Genomic DNA, 24,378 nt, shown 5'->3' on the forward strand with positions numbered 1-24,378 from the left:
CACATGTTATAGGGTACTAGGAAAGATAGAGGAACAGAGTGCATGTCCACAGGTTCCTGAAGGAAGCTGGATTGCAAGCTAAGTGGTCTAGCTGGGTATGCTGGAACTGTAGAAAACCCTGGTTGGGCCAGAGCTGGAATACTGCATGCAGCTGTTTTAAAGTCAAGAGGTTTTAGGAAAGATTGCACTGGAGCAAATACCAACGAGGTTTAAGCATAAGAACTAGCACAGGAGTAGGCAATTCAGCCCCTCAAGCCTGCTCTGCCATTCAATATGCTCATAGCTGATCTCATCTTAGCCCCATTTCCATCTTTCTGCCCTGTCCCCACAACCCATCATCCCACTATTAATTAAAAACCTACCCATCTCAAACTTGTTTGGTAAGCCACCGTCCGCTGCATTCTGGGTAGACAATTCCACAGATTCATGACTCTTTGAGTGAAGTAATTCCTCCTCACTTTGCTTTTAAATCTGCCACCCTTTATCCTAAAACTATGGGCTCTCATTCTCGCATGCCCAACAAGGGGAAACATCCACTCTATATCTACTCTGTCATTTCTCCTTAGCATTGTCGGTGTAGGTTCAATGGACCAAATGGCCTAAATTGCTCTATCTGTCTTCATAAGAAAGTCCTTCTTCCCAAGAATAAATCTAGTAAACATTCTTTGACTTGCCTCTACTGTAATACATTACATTACTGTCTGTGTGGAATCTGCACATTCTCCCCATGCCTACATGGGTTTCTCCAGGTGTTCCGGTTTCCTATCAGAGTCCAAAGATGTGAGGGTTAGGTGTATTGGCCATGCTAAAGTGCCCTTTCCGGTCAGGGAGATTGGCTAGGGTAAATGCATGGGGTTATGAGGATAATTCCTGGGTGGGATTGTGGTCAATGCAAGCTTGATGGTCCGAATGGCTTCCTTCTGCTCTGCAGGGATTCTATGATTCTCTTCTATGATCCTCCCTCAAATAAGGGGACCAAAACTGTGTGCAGTACTCCAGATGCGGTCTCACAATGCCCTATACAGTTGCAACAACACCTCCCTGTTTTTATATTCTGTTCCGTTAGCAACGAATGCCAAAATTTTGTTTGCCTTCCTTATTACCTGCAGTTGGTGATAAGGATACTCTGCACCAAAGTTTCTCTCATTAATTTTATTCCGAAAGTAATGCGCGTTTTGATACAAAGCCTTTAAGTTTGTCCTATTATTAATTTTCCCTACTCTTGTATGATTTCCTGGTGTAATATGACATTCACGTGCTCTGTCCCTTCCTTTGATTATTAGTCTCACCATTTACCTTCTTCTTGCACCTTGATTTTTAAAATTTCCGTGCAACTGAACTCTCCCCTCGTGATTTAGTTTAAAGCCCTATCTGTAGATCTATTTATTTGATTTTCCATCAGCATGATTAAAGTGGAGCCCATTCCAACGGAACCGCTCCATCTTTCCCTAGTCTGAGTGTCAATGCCCCATGAACTTGAAACCATTTTACCCACACCAATTTAGAGCCACACATTTACCTCTTTAACCTTATTGATCCCGTGCCAATGTTTGTGGTTCAGATAGTAATCCAGAGATTGTTACATCGATGGTTCTGCTTTTTAATTTATCGCCTAGCTGTGTAAAATCCTTTTCCTCATTCTACCTATATCATTGGTATCTACATGGACCATGATGCATGAATCTTTTTTCCTCCCACTTCAAGCTCCTCTGCAGCCCAGATTTGATATTCTTAACTCTGGAAGAGAATAAACCATTTGGAGGTTGTTTTTCGCGACCTGGCTGTGGCTGGTTGCTGCTGGGTTTCAGGCTCGGGATGGTCTCCACAAAAGGAGGAGGAAATAGTGGCGAGTGTGAAAGGGTTGAGTTGTTGATTGGTTAACTTTGGAATGTATCAGCAACAGCTGGGAAGGACGTCAGGCACTCGGCAAGCGAAGGCTGGCTGTTAATAAAACCAATCTTTTGTGAAATCATAGAATCCCACAGAGCAGAAGGAGGTCATTCGGCCCATCGAGTCTGCACTGACCAAAATCCCATCCGGGCTCTATCCTCAAAAGCCAATGCATTTACCCTAGCTAGTCCCCTGACACTAAGGGGAATTTTAGTCCAACTAACCTGCACATCTTTGGAATTTTACTTCAAAACACAAACGCTGGCACCAGGTAGTGCTTGGTTTGGATTAAAGTGAGGGAGAGTTGTGCAGCATCAGCCTCACTCTCTCTTCCCAATTCCCATCTGGATCCAGTGGCAAGACAAGAGTTAAGACCGCTGGAGATGGGACTAGGCACATTGGATGACCAGGACGTCTTCTGTATCTTGTCCTGCTCTTTGTGTTCCATGACACTTGCAGAGACCACTTTCTTGACCATTGGACTTTCCAGAGGTCTTGTCCACTCAATCCGCCGGAGTCTGTCTTCATATGCTGGGATAGATATCTCCCTATCTCACCGAGGTTTGAGACCTGTTGGTGACCCTCACCTGGTGCCAGGGAGGGGTAGTACCTCTGGTGGGGAAACATGTTGCGTCCTTTTCAGGGCGGTTTGTCCACCCTTGGTCCCCACCTGACACTTAGCTCTCACCTGTGGCTCCCTGTAGCTGTTTGCATGCAACAGCGGCCACACCCCGGGCAACGGAACACCCCCATGTAATATCACAAGGAAGGGATTGGTAGATGAATTTTTTCTATCTTCCATCTTTTTTGACTTGTTTTGGGATTAAAGACTAGGTAGGAAAAATTACAGAGCGAAAACTAAAAGATTAGTAGTAAAACTAAAAACAGATTGATCATCTAACTAAATAAAATAGAGGTGCAGGGCAGGGTTGTAGCTGCAGCATGTGGGATCTGGTTGACCCCATTGTGGTTCATGGTGACCAAACCTGTAACAAATGTTGGCTACTCAAAGAACTTAGTGCTAATAAGCTAGAGCCCAAGCTTCAGACATTGTAACACATAAGTGAAGGGGAAGAGTTACCTGGATGCTGTGTTTCAGAAGGTAGTTGTCACATACCTTAGATTAAGTACCTTGAATTCGTTCAGTGGTCAGGCTGTGACTGCAATTAAAAATTACTATGAAAATCCCCTCGACGTCACTTCCTGGCGCCTGTTCAGGTACACTGAGGGAGAATTTAGCATGGCCAGTGCACCTAACCAGCACATCCTTTGGACTGTGGGAGGAAACTGGAGCACCCAGAGGAAACCCACACAGAAACGGGGAGAACGTGCGTGCTCCACACAGACAGTGATCCGAGCTGGGAATCAAACCCGAGTCTATGGCGCCGAGAAGCAGCAGTGCTAACCTCTGTGCCACCGTGATGCTCTGAGTGAAGCAGGTAGAGGGATCTAAGAGGTAGCACCCTAGGAGCATTAGCCCCTGCCTTTGTCCAACAGATTTGAGATTCTTGCTCCATGTGTGGGTGAGAGGGGGGATTGTAGGGAGAATGAGCAAACTGACCACAGCACAATGGTACTGGGAATCTTTCAAGTGGGAAGAAAAAAGAGAAATGTAGCCGTCATCAGGAATAGTATAATTTGGGGAATAGACACTGTTCTCTGTAGCTAGGGCGAGAGATGAAGCAGCAGATGCGGATACACTGGGAGCTGTAGTCACGGACCTGCACACAGGCGGCTCAGGTCTAATGGTTGTTTTCCACTGACCGAAGCAGCAGTGAAACTTGGCATCTACCTGGGCGACTGAGCAGTCTTCTTCAGGAGCACACTGCTCATCTCCGTAGAATGAGGAAGGGGCTAGAAAAGGTGCCCTAAACATTGCCTGCTTCACTACACCCAGGCCACTTTACCGCGGCTGGTGGGGATTCCATCTTGCAGTCAAACAAACAAAATGAAACACAAGGTGACACCGCTCACCACCAGCACTTGGAACGTGCGCACACTTTTGGATAAACCCTACAGCAGACAGACCAGAGAGAAGAACAGCCTTAGTTGCCAGAGAGCTTGCAAGATACAACATTGACATTTGCAACCCTGAGTGAAACTCGGCTTGCCAATGTAGGTCAACTGACTGAAACTGGAGGTGGATACACTTTTTTCTGGAGCATCGTGATGCTGGAGTTGGATTCGCTGTCAGGAGTCACCTTGTTCGGAAACTTGGTAGTCTACCCAAGGGTGTGAATGACCGGCTTATGACATTACTGCTTCTGCTACAGAACAGAAGTCAAGCCACCCTGATCAGTGCCTATGCCCCCACAATGAACAACCCCGATGAGATGAAAGACAAGTTTTACGAAGAACTAGATGCCCTACTATCAGCAGTGAGCAGAACCAGCCAGCTGATCTTGCTTGGCAGTTTCAATGCAAGAGTAGAGTGTGACTTTGCAATCTGGCACAGACTCATTGGGAGGCATGGAGTGGGCAAGTGTAAAAGTAACAGCCTACTCTTAATGAAGACTGGTGCAGCACATGACCACTTCATCACCAACACAACCTTCCATCTGCCTACCCGTAACAAGACCTCCTGATTGCTCCCCCACTCTAACCATTGGCATCTTATCGACTATGTCATTGTCAGGAGAAAAGACACGCAAGGTGTCAGAGTGACCAAGGCCATGTGTGATGCTGACTGCTGGACAGATGATGTGGACATGCTGGCATTGGACTGAGGTAAACACAGCAAGAAGTCTCACAACACCAGGTTAAAGTCTAACAGGTTTATTTGGTAGCAAAAGCCACGAGCTTTTGGGCCTCTGACCCTTCGTCAGGCGAGTGGGGAGTTCTGTTGGACTTTAACCTGGTGTTGAGAGACTTCTTACTGCTGGATAGATAACGGGCCCATTGTCTCCAAAATGAGGCTCCACATCAGACCCAAGAGGCGACCACAAGGAAGCAAGGTTATGAAAAGAATCAAGGTGGTCAAGCTAAAGAACCCCAGCATATCTTTAGCACTTGCTGAAGACTTAGAAATCAAGTTTACTGACCTACACCTTGCAGGCAGCGCTGAGGGCAACTGGGAGCGCTTCAGGGATGCTGTCCATTCACCTGCACTGAAGATGCTCAGGCCCTCTACCTGCAAGTAGCATGACTGGTTTGATGAGAATGGTGAGGAGATGCAGGCTCTACTTGTTGAAAAGCACCGTCTTCATCGGGCCTGTCAGAACGACCCATCTTCAGCTGCCAGGAAAAATGGTTTTGCCTGTGCTCGCAGGACAGTCCAGAATAAACTGCGTAAAATGCAGAATACCTGGCTGAGCACCAATGCAGATGAAATACAGGGATATGCTGAAAGAAACGACTTGAAACAGTTCTATGAAGCCCTCAACACTCTCTATGGACCTCTATCTCTCAGGAGTTCCCACCCCTTGAGTACAGATGGTACAACTCTCATTACAGAGAGGGCTCAGATCCTGCGGAGATGGGCTGAACACATTGAAGCCATCCTCAACCGACCATCATCTGTTAACGATGAGGCAATAGACAGGATTCCCCAGGTTGATATCAACAGCGCCATGGATGACCCACCGGTAGTAGCCGAAGTCACAAAAGTTGTCAGCCAGTGGCAAAGCCCCAGGGGCAGATGCTGTACCCGCAGAGATCTACAAAGCTACTGGTCCTGTACTTATCGAGAAGCTCACCGAGTTGTTCCAGTGCTTTTGGAAGCAAGGATCCATTCCTCAGGAACTTAAATCGTACACCTCTACAAGAGGAACGGCAATCGGCAAGTATGCAACAACCACCAAGGAATCTCACTACTCTCCATCACAGGAAAAATCCTCGCAACAGTCCTGCTAAATTGTCTGCTCGCTCATCTGGAGCTGGGCCTGCTTCCAGAGTCACAGTGTGGCTTCCGCAAAGGTCACAGGACTAATGACATGATTTTTGCTGCACGCCAACTTCAGGAGAAGTGTCCGGAGCAGAATCATGAGCTCTACACAACCTTTGTTGACTTTGCAAAAGCCTTCAACACTGTCAGCCAACAAGGCCTGTGGAGGATCATGTCAAAGTTTGGCTGCGCCCAACAATTCATTCAGATGGTACGCCAGTTTCATGATGGCCAGAGTACTGGATGGCGGAGAATCCTCTGAGGCATTCCCAGTCACCAATGGCGTCAAACAGGGCTCCCTCACTATTCAGCATGATGTTTACTGCCATGCTGAATGATGCCTTTGAGGACAATGTTGCTGGAATCAGCCTCAAGTACAGAGGCTCAAGCTCTTCAACCTGAGGAGACTTCAAGCCATTACCAAAGTGAAGGAGACTGTTCTGAGAGACTTCGTCTTTGCTGATGACTGCGCCCTGTATACTGGCTCAGAGCCAGAGATGCAAGTCAGTATGGACAAATTTTCCACGGCTTGTGACAACTTTGGACTTACCATCAACATTAAAAAGACCAGAATCATGCACCTGCCTGCTCCTCATGCACCTTACACAGAACCAATAATCACAATCAAAGGGCAGAAACTACAGGCAGTGGACCAGTTCGCTTATCTTGGCAGCACCTTCTCCCAAGCAGTGACTATTGATATGGAAGTTAACTGCAGAATAGCAAAGGCAAGTTCTGCATTTGATAGACTGCACTCCACTATATGGGAACATCGAGAAATCAACCCAGCAGCAGAACTGAAGGTCTACAGCTCCGTGATACTCACTATCCTCCTGTATGTCTGTGAAACGTGGACTGTGTATGGAAGACATGCAAGACAGCTCAGTCATTTCCACATGACTTGTCTTCGCAGAATATTACGCATCAGGTGGCAAGACACACCAGACACTGAAGTTCTCTCTAGAGCAAGTCTACCATCAGTCCACACATTGCTGATGAGAGCATAGACCCGGTGGACAGATCATGTCATCCATATGCCAGACAAGCGCATACCCAAGCAGCTCCTTTTTGGGGAACTCTCTGCTGGAAGACGCAAGCATGGAGGGCAGAAGAAATGTTACAAAGACACACTCAAGGCCTCCCTGAAGTCGCTTGACATAGACATGACCATCTGGGAAATGCTGGCACAAAACCGTCCTACCTGGTGCTGCCTCATCCACAGGGGCTGCCAAACTTACGAAGTAAGGTGCATTGCTGAAGCACAACTTAAGCGTGAGTTGCACAAGTCCAGAGCCACCAGTGCAACAACTACGATGCCTGCACAAGTCTGTCCAGGACATTCTGTGCCTGAATTGGCCTGATCAAGCATCTTTGGACACATCGCATCCAGCCTCAAAATGACTAATGGTGACGAGGTCCTCATCGATGACGGTGGACAAGCAGCAACAACATGGGGGTGTTCACTCGATGATTATAGTAGGGCTGCTGTGACTTCTCTCCCAGCTCTTCAGCCCTGGTATGCTGCTTTCACCACTAATCTGTGGATGTTGTTCGAAAAGCAAGTCACATCAATACCTCCCTCCTTTTGGACAGGCTGAGAGAGTGGACAAAGAAGTGGCAGATGGAATACAATGTAGAAAAGTGTGAAGTTTTACACTTTGGAAGGAGGATTGGGGCACAGACTATTTTCTAAATGGGGAAATGCTTAGGAAATTAGAAACACAAAGGGATTTGGGAGTCCCTGTTCAAGATTCTCTTAAGGTTCATGTGCAGGTTCAGTTGGCAGTTAAGGCAAATGCAATGTTAACATTCATGTTGAGAGGACTAGAATACAAGAGCAGGGATGTACTTCTGAGGCTGTATAAGGTTTTGGTCAGACCCCTTTTGGAGTATTGTGAGCAGTTTTGGGCTCCCTTTCTAAGGAAGGATGTGCTGGCCTTGGGAAGGGGAGGAAGTTCACAAGAATGATTCCTGGAATGAAGAACGTGTCATATGAGGAATGGTTGCGGACTCTGTACTTGTTGGAGTTTAGAAGGATGGGCGGAGGGTGGGGGGAATCTTATTGAAACATACAGGATGCTGCAAGGCCTGGACAGAGTGAATGTGGAGAGGATGTTTAAACTAGTAGGAAAAAATAAAACCAGACGGCGCAACCTCAGACTAAAGGGACAGTCCTTTAAAACAGAGATGAGAAAGAATTTCTTCAGCCACAGAGAGGTTTGTCTGTGGAACTCTTTGCCGTGGAGGCCAGGTCATTGAGTGTCTTTAAGACAGAGATAGATAAATTCTTGATTAATAAGGGGATCAAGGGTTATAGTGAAAAGGCAGGAGAATGGAGATGAGAAAAATATCAGCCATGATTGAATGGTGGAATGGACTCGATGGGCTGAGTGGCCTACTCCTATGTTTTATGATCCGACCTCCAGTTCTCCAAATTCCCACACTTACCTCAACCCCCCAGCTCCACACTCTGCAGCTGACACCGTGTTGTCAAGATTGGAGAAATTTGGTTATGAAAGAAGGTTGAATAATCTGTGGTTGTTTTCTTTGGAATAGAGGAGGCTGAGGGGAGACCTAAGGATGTATTAAGTTATGGAGTCTAAATAGAGGGATTAGAAAGGCCTTATTCCCCTTGGTTGAGATGTCTATAAACATTGAGATATATACGTATGTAAGGTAAGAGGTTTAGAGGGGAATTGATGGAAAATTCTCTTATCTCGAGAGTGGTGAGGATCTGGAACTCATTGCCCAAAAGGGTGATAGAAGCTGCAACACTCATATCATTTTTAAACAACTTGGATTTGAATTTAAATTCCCTAAACTTACAGGCCTGAAGATCAAGAGCAGGAAAGGGAGATTAGGCTGGATGGCTGCTTGTTAGCTGACGTGGATCCAATGGGCCAAATGGCCTTCCATGTTGTAGATTTCTATGATTTCAAGTAATCACTATATTTATTACTGACTTGGAGAATGCAATATAGTCGTACATCCAAGTTTGCTGACAATGGAAGGATAAGTGGTAAAGGTGATAATGTAGCTGTAAGCATAAAATCACAAGAAGACATTGTTAGATTAAAATAGTGACATGAATTTCAATGCAGGAAAATGAGGCCATTTTGGACCAAAGCCTTTCTATCTAGAGGGCTATAAACATACAGAGGAGAAACTTTAGTTGCTACAATACAAAACCCTGGTCAGATCACATCAGGAGTACAGTGAGAAAGCCCTGGTTGGAAGGTGTGGATTATATGATGGGTTTAGGCCTTCTTAATGGAAGGTATCCTGTAATTTGTGGAGTCGGGGATTATGTTTGGGTTCTGTTTATCTGCCCTCTTCCCATGCGGTTCCTGTTATCTCTTTGTGTGAGCGTACACTGTCATGTCATGTCCTGGATTTGGGGTTGTATCCCAACATTCCCCTCTTTCTCCACCATCCTTTCATTGTTTGGAAATTTTGGTGTGCTGTTTTAGGCTCTGGTTGTATTTGACCCCATAGGGGATCCAATATACTGTGTAGTTCAATCCTTGTTACCTTGTGGGTGAGGGTGTGCACCATTTTGCCATGTACTCGTGGCTTTATCCTATTACTCTGATATCCACTACTCTATGTAATATCCTTTCATTATCCATATGAAGGGAGATAATGATTACGATTACAGTGATCGTAACAAGTTGTAATTGATATGCCAAAGCAATTGTAATTTGCTGGTCTTTTCTGTATGTAAATGATGGAAAAATAATTATGCTGTACTGTATCAGTCCTGGAGGGCTTGTTGCATTGTGTGTAAAAATGGAGAAAAATCTTCAGTAAGAATATTTTTAAAAACACAATTGTGATAATGAATGTGACATCCGTAGGACGATGAGCAGTATCTGTGGGTTCTTTTCCATGACTACTGGGACAAGTGGAGTTTTTCCCTTAATCATGTTTCTCTGCTCGCAAGAAATGATCCCTTTGCAGTAATTTACCTGACCAGTGCTGTGTATCCTTTAACAGTTTTTGATGATGGCGATGAAAGAACGTTGAGACGGACTTCACTGTGTCTGAAAGGAGAGCGACACTTTGCTGAGAGTGAGGTGAGTGGAGAAATGGAGCATTACTGGATTGCCTGCTCTGTGCTGTGGTTTTTATGGCTACAATAACCTGTGTTTTGCTTGATGTTTTAGACGCTTGACCAGTTGCCTCTTACTAACCCAGAACACTTCGGCACTCCTGTCATTGGAAAGAAGTCTAACCGAGGAAGAAGATCCAATCCGCTGTGAGTATTAACTTGTAACGCATGGCTGTGGAACATTTAAGATTATTAATGAGATAATCCAATCTTTATATGAGTGCATTTCTATATGTAGATTTTAATTCTCTACATTCCTGTACAAATACTTTATGCCTGACGTTGATGGAAAATTTATTTTCCCTGTTTTCCTTCATTTTAGAAATCATTTTGCTGGAGTTCAGAAATAACCTTTTCCATGTCCTTGTTACTCTGAAGTGAGCAGTGAAAAATAACTCTGTTACCAAAGCATTGTAACACTGTTTTGCGGTTTTTCTATTCCAGAGCACTGCCATTTGTAAATGACTGCCCACTTAGAAAATGTCCTGGGCAAGTACGAGACCCACCTTATAAAAATGCCATTGCAAGTTATTGCATTTTTTGCAAATATTTATTAAATTCAAAAATTATACAAATAAATACCCTGCTAACACTCTCCCATTATCATTCTTGCATCCACACTTGGAGACCATCCACGTGAACCTGTTGCACAATAATTTTACTCTCCTGCCAACAGAGATACTGCAGTGCCACCACTTTTTGGAAGTTGCTTGGTATTTACATGAAAGGAATATTCAAGTTCAGTGTTTAGCCCAATTACATGCTTGAATGTGCAGAAATGAATGAAGACACCGACCACACCACAACTGATTCAGGCCAAAAACTTAACTGCAGCACATCAGGTTCAGCATAAAGAAAGACTTGCATTTATAAAACGCCTTTCACAACTGTCAGACGACCCAAAGCATTTTACAACCAATGAAGTACTTTACAATAGTGACTACACTTCAAATAATCTATAGAATCCCTCCAGTGCAGAAGGAGGCCATTCAGCTCATCAAATCTGTACCAACTCTCTGACAGAGTATCTTACTTTACCCCACCCTATTTCTGTAACCCCACACATTTACCCTGCTAATCCCCTAACTATCACATCTTGGGACACTAAGGGACAATTTACCATGGCCAATCAACCTAACCTGCAAATCTTGGGACTGTGACAGGAAACCAGAGCACCCGGAGAAAACCCATGCAGACACAGGGAGAACGTGCAAACTCAGCACAGACAGTGATCCAAGCTGGGAATTGAACCTGGGTTCCTGGTACTGTGAGGCAGCAGTGCTAACCACTGTGCCACCCTAAGGAAATGCGGCTGTTAATTTGAACATCACAAGCTCCCCTAAACAAAAATATGATTGTGATCAGACAATCTGTGTTGTGTTTATTGAGGGATGTATATTGGCAATGATAATATTTGTAATAGTGCCATGGGAACCAGGGTCGAGTTTTCACGCCTCGTCTGAAAGACAGCAATGCACCACTTTATCAACCTTGACTTTTGTGCTAAAATCCTGGAGCGGGATTTGAACCCACAACTTTTTGGCTGAGTTGAGAGTGCTAACAACCTGAGTCATGGCTGACATCTAAGTAGCCCTATCCCAGCCAGGGGTCTTGTTACATTTTTTATATTGGTTCAGTGGAGTTCTGCCAGTGTCAGAAACAGAAGAGTTTTTCAGTGTTTGCAGCTGGAGTCAATTCCTCTCACTCATAAATTAAACACAGAATGGCCAGATGCTAAATAAATTGTTTGTCCCAGCTATGTCTTAAACCAGTGCCTCCAGTTTAAACTCAGTACCCTTGTGTTTAATTCCCTTCGCTCTCTCTACCTCTGTACCCCTCCAGCCCAACAACCCTATGAGAACTTCAGTTCAGCTGTTCTAATATCGCCTTGTATGACTTGGTGTCAGATTTTATCTATTGGCACTCATTTGAAGTGCCTTGAACTGCTTTACTACACTAAAGGCACTATGTACATATAAGTCATTATTGTCTGATAACAGTATAGTGAAGTAAGTGTCGTTGGCTGTTTTACAGTATTAAGGACTGTATAAGAATGCCAGCTGTTGTTAACCGAATCAGAGTCCAAACCACAAAAATGTCATGCAAAAGATTGGATTGTATTTTGTTGCATTTGTCTGAGCTTGAGTCTGATACTGATTCTAGAAACGAAAGTAATATCACTGCAGCTACCCTGAACCCCCTTATGTTCTTTTCTATTTGTTGAGTTATGTAATAGCTCAGGAATGCCAGAATTCACTAGCATTCCAAAACAAGAGAAAGGTGCCAGTCATCAGATCATCACAGCTTGTGCCCTGATTAACTAAGCATGATTGAAACTTTTAAGTTGCCAGCCTTTTCAATATCTTTCAATACAGGGTAGTAACAAACTTCTCTGAAAGATTCGCAACCATAATAATATTGGGAGAAAGCAGGATTAGGCTATTGAGTTGGACGATCAGCCATGATCGTGATCAATGGTGGAGTGGGCTGGAAAGGCTGAATAGCCTCCTCCTGCTCCTATCTTCTGTGTTTTATGTAATAATAATTGTCATACTCAAAATATTATTATTGAGAAGCTTTACTAAGATTTGAACATGAATTCAAATAGTGTACAATTCGTGACTGTTTATTCCTCTTTGAAGATCTTGGGCAGGATTCTCTGTCCATGCTTACCCCAAAACTGGAAAATCCTGCCCCAGGTCAACATACCTTTGCGTGATCTCTCCCTCTCTCTCTCTCTCCCCTTCTCTCTCTCTCTCTCCCTCGCCTCCCCCCGCCCCACCCTGTCCCTCTGCAATTCCTGTGGCAGGCAGGATGGTAAAATTCCACCCGCCCTTGTGTCCAACGTCTCTTAACGCGCCTTTTTCATGCCTTTTTAAGGCTATCGTACGTAACCTGTTTTGTAGAATTAATCTGCACCTGGAGCAGTCTTTCTCTTATTTGGAAAGGTCAGATGAAACCTTGGAAAAATCCAATAGTTTGTGACCAATTATTTTTTCCTGTTGCAATTTGTTTGCATTTTATAGTCGACATAAAGCAGACATCACTGCTGTTCTTGCAAGATGGCAGCACCACCCATATCATTGTATCGACAGAAAGGGGTTTGTGACAGAAGCTGACAGTTTTTTCATATTGGCCTGTTCCACATGAAAGGGAATACCTTTGCCTCTGCTGTCTGATAACAGAGTATAATGCGGGATCCAGCCAGCAGCACTGAAGCCTGCACCCGCAGTTTCCAATACAATCAGCAAATGATAACTGCAGTTCCCACCATTCTCACCAACCCCATTCGTTAGCAGCACCGACCTATATCAGGCAAACAGCACTAACTATCTAACATCACTGTATATATTAGTTACAATGGTTGGAACTTCAGTTGCATTAAATGGGTCAGCTATTTCAAGCAGTTAGTATGTGATTATCTGTCCATGATGGTAAACCATGGACAGTCCCCATGGACTCTCTGATTTCCTGCCAGCTTGCTGAACGGGACACGTTCAGCTCTATTCCTTAATTTGGTAAAAGGTTGCATAGACTATTATTTTCCTCAACATAAGAAGCTAAATATGATCTAACTTGTAAGTGAGAAAGAATGGAGGTGAAGAGTTCTGGCTCTGATTTTAAGATGACAGTACCTTTTTAATGTACCCTCCTACAGATTTCTGCAAACCTTAAAATTTGAACTAGACTCTTCAGAGGTGATATCAGGAAGCACTTTTCACACAAAGGGTAGTGAAAAGCTGGAATATTTTCCCCACACTTCTCCCAGAAAAGCTGCTGGATCTGGGGTGGAGGAACAGCTGGAAGTTTCAAAACTGAGATTGGTGGACTTGTGCTGGTGACGGTTACAGGATGAAGTTGGGCAAATGGAGTCAAAATACAGAGCAGCCATGATCTGATTAAATGGAGAAGAGGCTAGAGGGAGTGACTGGCCTCTTCCTGTTCCTAAGTTCGCCTGTTCTGAAAGTCGGCTTCTGAATCAACCCCCAAATATCACAAGTTCTTTTATGCCTCCAGTACTTAACACCATCAATTGATTGTTATGTTGGCCACTGCATACAGCATGCAAACCGTATTGACATCTATTTACCAATGTGTGTGTAATGATTCTCTGGCCCCCTTTTTATCAGTAATAAGACTTGGCATGCTGCAGGGTCTGACAAAGATACTTCTTATGGGCAATGGGGAGCTGCTTGTCCATTTAGTTGGATAAGGTATCTTCTGTGTGATTTGAGAGCCTGTAACGAAGGACCCTGGAATTTTTACAAGAAATGAAAGTATTTTTGAGTATGTGAAGAGCTACTATTTGCTATTAGCAGTGCAATCTAGTTTTTGCCTTTGATGTTTGCAAGGTGTGACCCACCAATGCAGCAAATCAGTTTTACACATCAACCAAAAGCAAAAATAAAATCCAGATGTTGAAAGTGAAAATAACATTTCTGAAAATGCTCAGCAGGTCAGGCAACATCTGTGGAGGGAGAGGACATGTTGTCATTTCAGATGTGGAGCATTCTAATTTTTGCTGCAATTTTTTGTCCTTCCCTTTTGAGCTACCTTGTCACCACCTCCTTAATGCCCTCACCTTCTCTCAGTCTCATAATGGTACTTTACACTATTTATGTATTTTTTCTCCTTATGCCTCCTATTATCTTGTGCTAATATCTCTTCTGCTTTTCTAAAACATCTCCTGTTTATACGCATGTAATTTTTCCCCTTCAGAACCCTGGGGTGTAGTCCATTTGGTCTGGGTGATGAGGCAGCACCGTGGTTAGACTGCTGCCTCACAGCGCCAGGGACTCAGGTTCGATTCCCGGCTTGGGTCGCAGTCTGTGCAGAGTCCACATGTTCTCCCTGTGTCTGCGTGGGTTTCCTCCGGGTGCTCCGGTTTCCTCCCACAGTCTGAAAGATGTGCTGGTTAGGTGCATTGGCCGTGCTAAATTGTGTTGTGGGGGCTCACTAGGGTATGGGGTTATGGAGATAGGGCCTGAGTGAGATTGTGGTCAGTGCAGACCATGGGCCAAATAGCCTCCTTCTACACTGTTTATCCTAGCGCTATGAGGCAGCACAGTGGTTAGCTGCCTCACAGCGCCAGGGACTTGGGTTTGATTCCTGGCTTGGGTCACTGTCATTTTCCAATGGTCCAATATCCATTCTCGCCTCTTTCTTACCTTTTATATATCTTAAAAAAAACTCTTGCAGTCTTCTTTTATGTTACTGGCTAGCTTACACTCATATTTCATCTTCTTCACTCTCATTGTTTTATTAATTATTTATTTATTAAGAGTCCACGGCTTCCTGTTCTCTATACAATTGCTGAAAGCTTACAGTGTGTCCTGTTTCTGTTTTGGTCTTTCTCATCCTGAGCATAGCTGGAAAAGGCATCGAATCCAAATGGAAATTTAGAATTTTTGTTATAACTCCTTTTTTACATTTAGATTTGCTTGGTGTTTGCTGTTTCTACAGTTTGCTCCTAACTTTAATTCTTGTGTTAATAAAAGCAAACCTTCTCAGCATATTAATATTTGAACCTTCTAGGGTTTGGAGCAATTGAAGGTTAAGCTATCACTGGAGAACTTTTTATGTCACTCAGTTTAATTTGCTGAATACATAAAAATCAGTGTTGTTCTCTGCAAAATGCGGGGCTTTGGCATTGTGTGCATTAAGGCTCCTGAACAACGTCCCAAAGTTACTGATGGACTCATGAGAATGACCTTTATCATTTGGGAGTGATTTATGTCTAATCAATTTCTGAAAGATCGATCTTTGCCATTAAATGCAGATATAAAGCTGAAAGTAGCAGCTCAAAGTGTGACCGTCCTGTTCAGTTAAAAAGGTAAACAAACACCTCATTTTGAAACTAGTGCAAAGTTCTCTGACGCAAAGGGTTACTGCTAAAGATGTACCTGCGTTGCACATTTGCTCTCTTGATGTGGTTTCTGGAGCTGTCATTAAAAACTCTGCTTGAATGCAAAATGTTTGTCTTTGGACTGCTTTTTCTCATTCCTAAAGCACAGTCAGAGTATTCTGCTTGTATTACACTAAAAATAGTCACAAGCATGTTTTGGGGGTTTTATTTGGCAGGTCCTATTCAAGGTCCCAAAATATTTACTTTTGAACATACATTGAATTCATAAAGCTGCATTACAAGCAGAAATGGTGCCTCATTTGCACTTTAAAAATAAGAGAGGATGTGATATTTGAGCTGAAAATAATGAATCAGCAAGGCAATTAATTTCTGAAATGTGAGGAGCACTAATCCTACTTACAAATTGTCAGCTGTTCTTTGACAACTCCCAATGTATATTGAAAGAAAGCTGTCAATGCAACTCATGATCTCAAAGCATCTCTGGCCACTTTTAAGAAGGCCCAACCAAGCAAATCACTGACTGGCATCTGCTACAGCACAAAGTCATTCCCCACCATTGCATTGAGTTTCTCACTGACCAAGTTGCACTTGCTCACCCAAAAATGCCTTTTGTAGACACCCACCCTCGTGCATGCCCCCTTCCTGCATGTGAACCACTTGAGCTCGGGTCAGCCTTCATTCTGCACTATTGTCTGCGGAGGCATTGTATGCCTAGTTTAAAAACAAACTTTCCACAAACCGGCATGTGGTAGCTTTTTGCCTGTTTCTGTGTCCGCTATTTAGCTAGTGTCATAATGTGCTTGCTGCTTCTTCCATTACCCAAGTTCATACACACCATTTATTCCGATTACACCGCATCTGTTCTAACACCTGAAAGTAGAGTGTGATTTGTGTTTTTTAGACTCCCGACATGAGACTTTATCTTGTTGTGTGAACAAAGTAAATTCAGTCATAATCTGTTGTCTCATTTATTGCAGCCCTGATGAAGAAGAGTCGTCTTCATCCAGTGATGAAGATGAGGAAGACAGACGATTAAGCGATGAATTAATTGGTAAAATTGTCTGTGTAGAGTGTACTAATGGAGACAAAAGGAAGACCTCACGCTACCCAGCCTTGGTGAGCATTTTTTAAACTGTAATTTTATTGCAGAAATCAGTTTAAATATACAGATTTATACTGAGACACGTTGTGAGCTTGCTCTGTATTCCGATCACACGGTATAGAAATCTGTTGTGGAACTTAACTGGCATTGTTCTTGAGGATCTGCGGTTAATTCATTAAACCAAGTAGCTTTTATATTGTGACAGCTTACAACTCCTAACTCAATTTCTCTTTAAATACTATTTGAAAATAAATAAAATCTAGTGACTCATTAGAAATGAACCAGATATCTACACTCCAATTCATGTTATCTAAAGAAAAAGATCTCTCTGAGATGTGTCTATGTGCCTTTTGTCCCATGTTCTAAGCTTTTTCCTTCAATTGCAAGTGGACCAAAAAAATCTCTTTTTTTTCTTATTTTGCTTTGTTCCAAAAGGTAATTTCTCCCGACTGCAGTGATGAAGTCACAGTGAAAAAGGACAGTGTGTTGGTTCGCTCATTCAAGGATGGCAAATTGTGAGTCCTTGCATCATTTATACTGCAGCGAACTGAAACTGATGAGAAAGCTGTTGCAGCATGGGGTTAATTCCAAAATACAGTCCTTATTGATAATACAACAAAGAATAAAGAAAATACAGCACAGAAACAGGCCCTTTGTGCACGCGCACCCCCCCCCCTTCACCGACCATGCTGCCCGTCTGAACTAAAACCTTCTACCCTTCCGGGGACTATATCCCTCTATTCCCAGCCTGTTCATGTATTTGTCAAGATCCCTCTTAAAAGTCACTATCGTATCTGCTTCCCCTGTCTCCCACAGCAGCAGATTCGAAGCATCCACCACCCTCTGCGTAAAAAAAACTTGTCTCGTATATCTCCTTTAAATCTTGCCCCTTGCACTTTAAACCTAAGCCCCCTGGTAATTGACTCTTTCACCCTGGGAAAAAGCTTGACTATCCACTCTGTCCATGCCCCTCACAATCTTGTGGATTTCTATCAGGTTGTTCCTCAACGTCCACCACCATTCAGTGAGAGCAAACCAAGTTTGTTCTCACTGCAGCATTAACTGAAGTCTCAGACTAATACTGTTAATATGTCCGTCAATCTCCATTATACAGCACCGTCTCTGAGCATCGCCTACATTATGCTGCTGGAATTCTGACTAGCTACCAACAGCATTTTGCATCTCAAAGGGGCTGTGCATTCCTCTCCATGTGTGGGTGAATGAGAGACAGGAGCACATCAAAATTCAGCAGGGTTATCAGAATTTGAGGAGACAGCTTCTCGTTTTGGGCAGAGACTTCCTCATTTCCTCAACAACAAAGATTGTTCTTGGAGTCTAACATAATTTGATACAGAATGCAGCTGGAGCACAAAGGCCATGCATATGGACAGTGTGTGTGTCTGTGTAGCTTGAATGAGTACCTCCACTTTATCCCCAGGGCATTAAAATTACAAGCATAATAGTCCACCATTGATTCAGCTTGTCAGAATTCTAAATGGAATCCTTGTAGTAAACCATAACTTAACGGTTTTAATCCTGTGTAGAATTTTCAGTTGCCAGAAGTGCTCAGTTAAAGACGTTTTTATTCCTGGTGTTCTAGCAGTATGCTGTCAGGGCAATTGCAGCTTTATTCATCAATATTGAGATATTACAACATGGAAGCCAGTTGGTTGAACCAATCCTTGTTAGCATTTATTCTCCACATGACCATACTTACCCGCCCTTTTCCCAGACCCCATAGAACCATAGGACCATAGAAAATGACAGCTCAGAAACAGGCCTTTTGGCCCTTCTTGTCTGTGCTGAGCCATTTTTTGCCTAGTCCCACTGATCTGCACTTGAACCATATCCCTCCACATCCCTCTCATCCATGAACCCATCCAAGTTTTTCTTAAATGTTAAAAGTGACCCCGCATTTACCACTTTATCCGGCAGCTCATTCCACACTTCCACCACTCTCTGCGTGAAGAAGCCTTCCCGAATATTCCCTCTAAACTTTTCTCCTTTCACCCTTAACCCATGCCCTCTGGTTTTTTTCTCCCCTAGCCTCAGTGGAAAAAGCCTGCTTGCATTCACTCTATTGATACCCATCAAAATCTTATGCACCCCTATCAAATCTCCCCTCATTCTTCTATGCTCCAAGGAATAAAGTCCTAACCTATTTAATCTCTCTCTGTAACTCAGCTTCTCAAATCCCAGCAACATCCTTGTGAACATTCTCTGCAACCTTATTTACATCCTTCCTGTAACTAGGTGACCAAAACTGTACACAATACTCTAAATTGTGTACTCTACTCTAAACCCCCTTCAAATCCTTTTTCTAAATCCACCATACAACCTATCCGTAATTGCTGACATAGTTTCTTCCTCGACCACAAACCCAGAGAGTGAATTCCACAGCCTCACAATTAAGTATGAAGAAATTCTCCTCTGTTGAAGATTTAACTGTGTGGATGAACAGAGGGATCTAGGTGTATGTGTACATAGATCCCTGAAAGTTGGGAATCAAGTAGATAGGGTTGTTAAGAAGGCATACGGTGTCTTGGCGTTTATTGGTAGGGGGATTGAATTTAGGAGTCGCAGTGTCATGTTGCAACTGTACACAACTCTGGTGTGGCCGCACTTGGAGTACTGTGTGCAGTTCTGGTCCCCACATTACAGGAAAGATGTGGAAGCTTTGGAGAGGGTGCAGAGGAGGTTTACCAGGATGTTGCCTGGTATGGAGGGGAGGTCCTATGAGGAGAGACTGAGGGATTTGGGGTTGTTTTCGCTGGAAAGAAGGCAGCTAAGAGGGGATCTTATTGAAACATATAAGATGATTAGAGGTTTAGATAGGGTGGACAGTGATAGCCTTTTTCCTCGGATGGAGAAAACTAGCACGAGGGGGCATGGCTTTAAATTAAGGGGGGGTAGTTATAGGACGGATGTCAGGGGTAGGTTCTTTACCCAGACGGTGGTGAGGGATTGGAATGCCCTGCTTGCTGCGGTTGTAAATGCGCCTAGTTTGGGGGCGTTTAAGAGATCCGTGGATAGGTTTATGGACGAAAAGGGATTGGTTTAGGTTAGTGGGTCATTGTTTTTTAACTGGTCGGCGCAACATCGTGGGCCGAAGGGCCTGTTCTGCGCTGTTATGTTCTATGTTCTAATCTTGAATCTCTCTGCTGTTTGGTTCAAAATATCCCACCTACTAAAAATAGTCCTTTGATCTATCTTGACCCACCTATTTGTTATTTGAATTTTTTCCTATCATTCCATAATCTATAATGCTCAAAAGAAGAAAAACTTCAAATTTTACACATCTTCATCTTTGTATTTTAGTAAGCTTAAGTTTATTTATTAGTCACAAGTAGGCTTACATTAATACTGCAATGGAGTAACTAGGAAAACCCCTTAGTCGTCACACTCCAGCATGACTTCTGGGGAGAACTTAGCACGGCCAATCCACTTAACCAGCACGTCTTTTGGACTGTGAGAGGAAACCGGTGCACCCAAAAGAAACCCACATAGACACAAGGAGAACATACAAACTCCACTCAGACAGTGACCCAAGCCGGGAATTGAACCCAGGTCCCTGGTGCTGTGAGGCAGCAGTGCTCACCAACATGCCAGTCAGCATCCTAGTGAACCTCTTATTCACTGTCTAAAGCCTCAATATTCTAACTACTATGTGGAGACAAATACCACACAAGGTATTGTAACTGAGCTTTTATATAGATTCATCATTTTCTCTTGTTTTATATTCTCTAGTCTTTGTAATAAATTGTGGAATCCATTAGCTTCATTACGTCCATGTATATTCACCCCTCTCTGCTCACACACCATTTAGTTCCATATGTATGCTGATGACACCCACTTCTATCTCATTATCACCTGCTTCAACCCCTCCACTATTTCTAAATTATTCAGCTGCTTGTTTGATATCTAATTGACAGGCAGAAATTTATTTCCCGAAATATTGGGAAGACCAAAGCCATTGACTTTGGTCCCTGCCACAGGCAAACGACTCCATCCCTGTCCATGACAATTACGTGCTGCCGAACCAGACTGCTCACAACCTTGGTGTCATATTTAATCACCAAGACACCCTAATTATACCTTGGTAATGTCCCCTATCTATTGTTGAAACTCTTATCCATGCCTTCATTACCTCTACATTTGGCTATTCCTGGGCTCTCTTGGCTGGCACCCCACCTTCCACCCTTCATAAACTCGAGTACGGCTAAAGCTCTGCTGTCCATGCCCGACACTAGAGTCATAGAATCTCTACAGTGCTGAAGGAGGCCATTTGGCCCATCGAGTCTGCACTGACCACAATCCCACACAGATCCTTTTCTTGTAACCCTACATATTTGCCCTGCTAATCCCCCTGACGCTAGGGTAAATGTATCATGGCAATCAGCCTAACCTGCACATCTTTGAAGTGTGGGAGAAAACCAGAGTACCCAGAGCAAACCCACGCAGACACGGGGAGAATGTGCAAACTCCACACAGATAGTGACCTGAGGCCAGAATTGAATCCGGGTCCTTGGCACTGCAAGGCAGTGGTGCTAACCAGTGTGCTACCTTGCTGTCCCAAGTCCTGTTCAGTCACTATCTCTGTGTCTGCTAACATAGATTGCCTCCTGATCCACAGTGCCTTCAGTTTGAAATTCTTGTTTTCAAACCCTTCACCACATCCTTCAAACCTACAACTCTTGAGATTTCTGTGCTCTGCCTGTTCTGGCGGCTTGATTTTAATTGCTGCACCATCAGTGCCTATGCTATCAGTTGGTCTCAAATCATGTTTGATAATTCTCCTGTGAAGTGCCTCAGGATGTTTTATGACGTTAAAAACATATAAAAATGCATGTTTATCATTAACATTAGAATTGCACTGTCTTGCTCACTCCCACTCCTTTCACAGTTTCCTTTTGTCTTCGAAGGGATTACCTCTATCTTGTATGTTTGTATCATCTGTATATTTTGATGTTACTCTCTTTAGGCCTATATTCAAAGCACAAATGGACACAATGAACAGAATTAGCCCGAGAACCCTAAGCCATTACCCATTTCCTAGCACTCTGAAAACTGCCCTTTGACTCTGTTTGCTGCCTCCTGACTAATTTTTTAACCCAGTTTACGAACCTCCCCCAATCCATTTCATCTTCCCCACTTGTCAAGCAAGTGTCATTAGTTCTCACCACAAACACCATTCCCTTTCCATTGATTCCATCAGCCTGTTTTGCCACTGTCTGTGGCTGAACCAGATTGTTCACAACCTTGGTTTCCAGGTTCACCCTGAGCTTAACTTCTCTATCACCGTTTACTTCAATTGTTGTGTGCTGCCCTGATAACACTGCCAGGAAACCAAAACTTCAGTCAGTAAAGTTGGTCCATTAGTCCTCCTGGTGCACCACTGTCTCCAGCCCCACGTGCTGCTATCTCCAGCCCCACATTTCCAATACATCACTACCTCTGTTGTCGAAAGCCTGACACATGGTTGGATTAAGCTCCTTTCTGGAACCCAATGCTGGAAGTTGAACCAGGAAGAGATGTGTGTTTAGGCCACCCCATTCTAATGCTGAAATATGAACAAAGGAGAGGCTTGTGCCAAGGCCATCCCATTCTACGGTATTGTCAGTTATCTAGTTGTTTTGTGCAATCGTCTGACACAGGGAATGACCCGCTGTGGAAAGAAAAAAGGAAGAGTGGATTAAAACTATGTCCCTGGTTAATCTACAGAATGTAGTTTTACAGAAATACCAGTGTTCATGTTGCAACTGAGCCTCTTTCCACCACTCTTCATCTCATTACTAACATATGCTTCTATTCCCTTCTCATGTATCTATTTTTCTCATGTATCTATCTATTTTTCCCTGAAATACACGTTTGTTATTTTCCTCAACTATTTCATATTCTCACCATGGAGCGGCACGGTGGCACAGTGGTTAGAACTGCTGCCTCACAGCACCAGGGACCTGGGTTCAATTCCTGGCTTGGGTCACTGTCTGTGTGGAGTCTGCACATTCTCCCCGTGTCTGCGCGAGTTTCCTCCAGGTGCTCCAGTTTCCTCCCACAGTCCAAAGGTGTACAGGTTAGGTGCATTGGCCTTGCTAAATTGTCCCTCAGCATACCCGAACAGGCGCCAGAGTGTGGCAACTAGGGGATTTTCACAGTAACTTCATTGCAGTGTTAATGTAAACCTACTTGTGACTAATAAATAAACTTTTTATTTTATTATCTGAATAAATTTCAGCTGGATTCCATATTGGATTTCTTAGTGAACATGTTTGTATTCATGGCTCCAATTTTGGTCTCCAGTTGATAGGAGAGTTGATGCAAAACAACCGCGTTAATAGATTCGATTTCATTCTGTAAAACATTAGCTGGGGGTTCAAGTGGCATTTGGTTTGGAGCCAGTGAGAGTCAGCATGAATTGGATGGTGCTGATCTTTTGCCTGCACCTCTGGTTCTGCTCCCCTAACACCAGTGCTGTGACTGATTTGTTGCAGTGTGGCTGTACCCAGGAAGGACATCGCAGAATTTAACAGTGAGATGGCGTCCAAGTATGATGCTGCAATGAAGGAAGGTAAAATGAATTTTACTTCATTATACTGAAACGACAGGCAAAAATGTGAAAGTTCACCAACATGCACATTGTTCTGGTGTAGAAAGTCACTGGGGATTAAAATTTATTGGAAGTACAATCTGCAAATAGTACCAGAATTATGATTTGGCATGGGCACATTTTCAGGATCATAGAAATATATGTAGGCCATTCAGCCCTTCCAGTCTGTTCACCTTTCAATGAGATCATTGCTAATTTATATCTGAGGTAGTAGTAGAGCTGGGTACAATTTTGTCTTTTAAGAAGCATTTAGATAGTTACATGGGTACGATGGGTATAGAGGGATATGGGCCAAATGCGGGCAATTGGGATTAGCTTAAGGGTTTTAAAACAAAAGGGCGGCACGGGCAAGTTGGGCCGAAGGGCCTGTTTCCATACTGTAGACCTCTATGACTCTATGACCCTACTTGACTCTGTAAATCTTATTCATCATGCCTAACAGTTATGAAGATTGTTATGATATAATGGCTTGGACTATTTATCCAGAGGCCCAGGTTTATGCCCTATAGGCACAGATTCATATCCCATCATGGCAGCTGATGGAATTTAAATTCAGTCATTAATCTGGAACTGAAAACTTGTCTCAATAGTGGTGACCATTGAAACTATTATCAATTGTTAGAAAAATCTGTCTTGAAAACCCATTTGTTCACTGATGTCCTTTGGGGAAGGAAATATGCCGTCTTTACCTTGTCTGGCCTAGATGTGACTCCAGAGCCACAGCAATGTGGTTATCTCTAAACTGCCCTCTGAAGTGATTGATCATGCCACTTAATTCAAGAAGGTGGCTCATCATCAGTTTCTCAAGGCCAGTTAGAGATGGGCAACAGATGCTGGTCTTGCCAGTGACACCCACGTCCTGAGAAAGGATAAAAGTATTGAAGCACTTTGGCAGGATATATGGAGAGGTTAAACCTGT

The 24,378-nt window shown here is 43.5% G+C and overlaps 1 protein-coding gene across 3 annotated transcripts in view; it reads left to right on the top strand.

Annotated features, from left to right (window-relative positions):
• The window catches only part of arid4b (AT-rich interaction domain 4B), a 196,279-nt gene that overhangs the window by 78,484 nt on the left and 93,417 nt on the right, over window positions 1-24,378 (top strand). For 2 of the 3 annotated variants that reach the window (XM_080191891.1, XM_080191892.1), the window contains exons 6-11: window positions 9,770-9,849; window positions 9,940-10,031; window positions 15,664-15,717; window positions 16,728-16,866; window positions 17,288-17,367; window positions 23,344-23,420. In XM_080191891.1, the coding sequence (XP_080048017.1) occupies window positions 9,770-9,849; window positions 9,940-10,031; window positions 15,664-15,717; window positions 16,728-16,866; window positions 17,288-17,367; window positions 23,344-23,420 (522 nt within the window). The remainder of the gene's footprint in view (window positions 1-9,769; window positions 9,850-9,939; window positions 10,032-15,663; window positions 15,718-16,727; window positions 16,867-17,287; window positions 17,368-23,343; window positions 23,421-24,378) is intronic. The other variant, XM_080191893.1, reaches the window with a different exon arrangement.

This window comes from Carcharhinus amblyrhynchos, chromosome 7, assembly GCF_965287045.1.
Source record: "Carcharhinus amblyrhynchos chromosome 7, sCarAmb.v2.hapA, whole genome shotgun sequence".
NCBI classification, from domain to species: domain Eukaryota; kingdom Metazoa; phylum Chordata; class Chondrichthyes; order Carcharhiniformes; family Carcharhinidae; genus Carcharhinus; species Carcharhinus amblyrhynchos.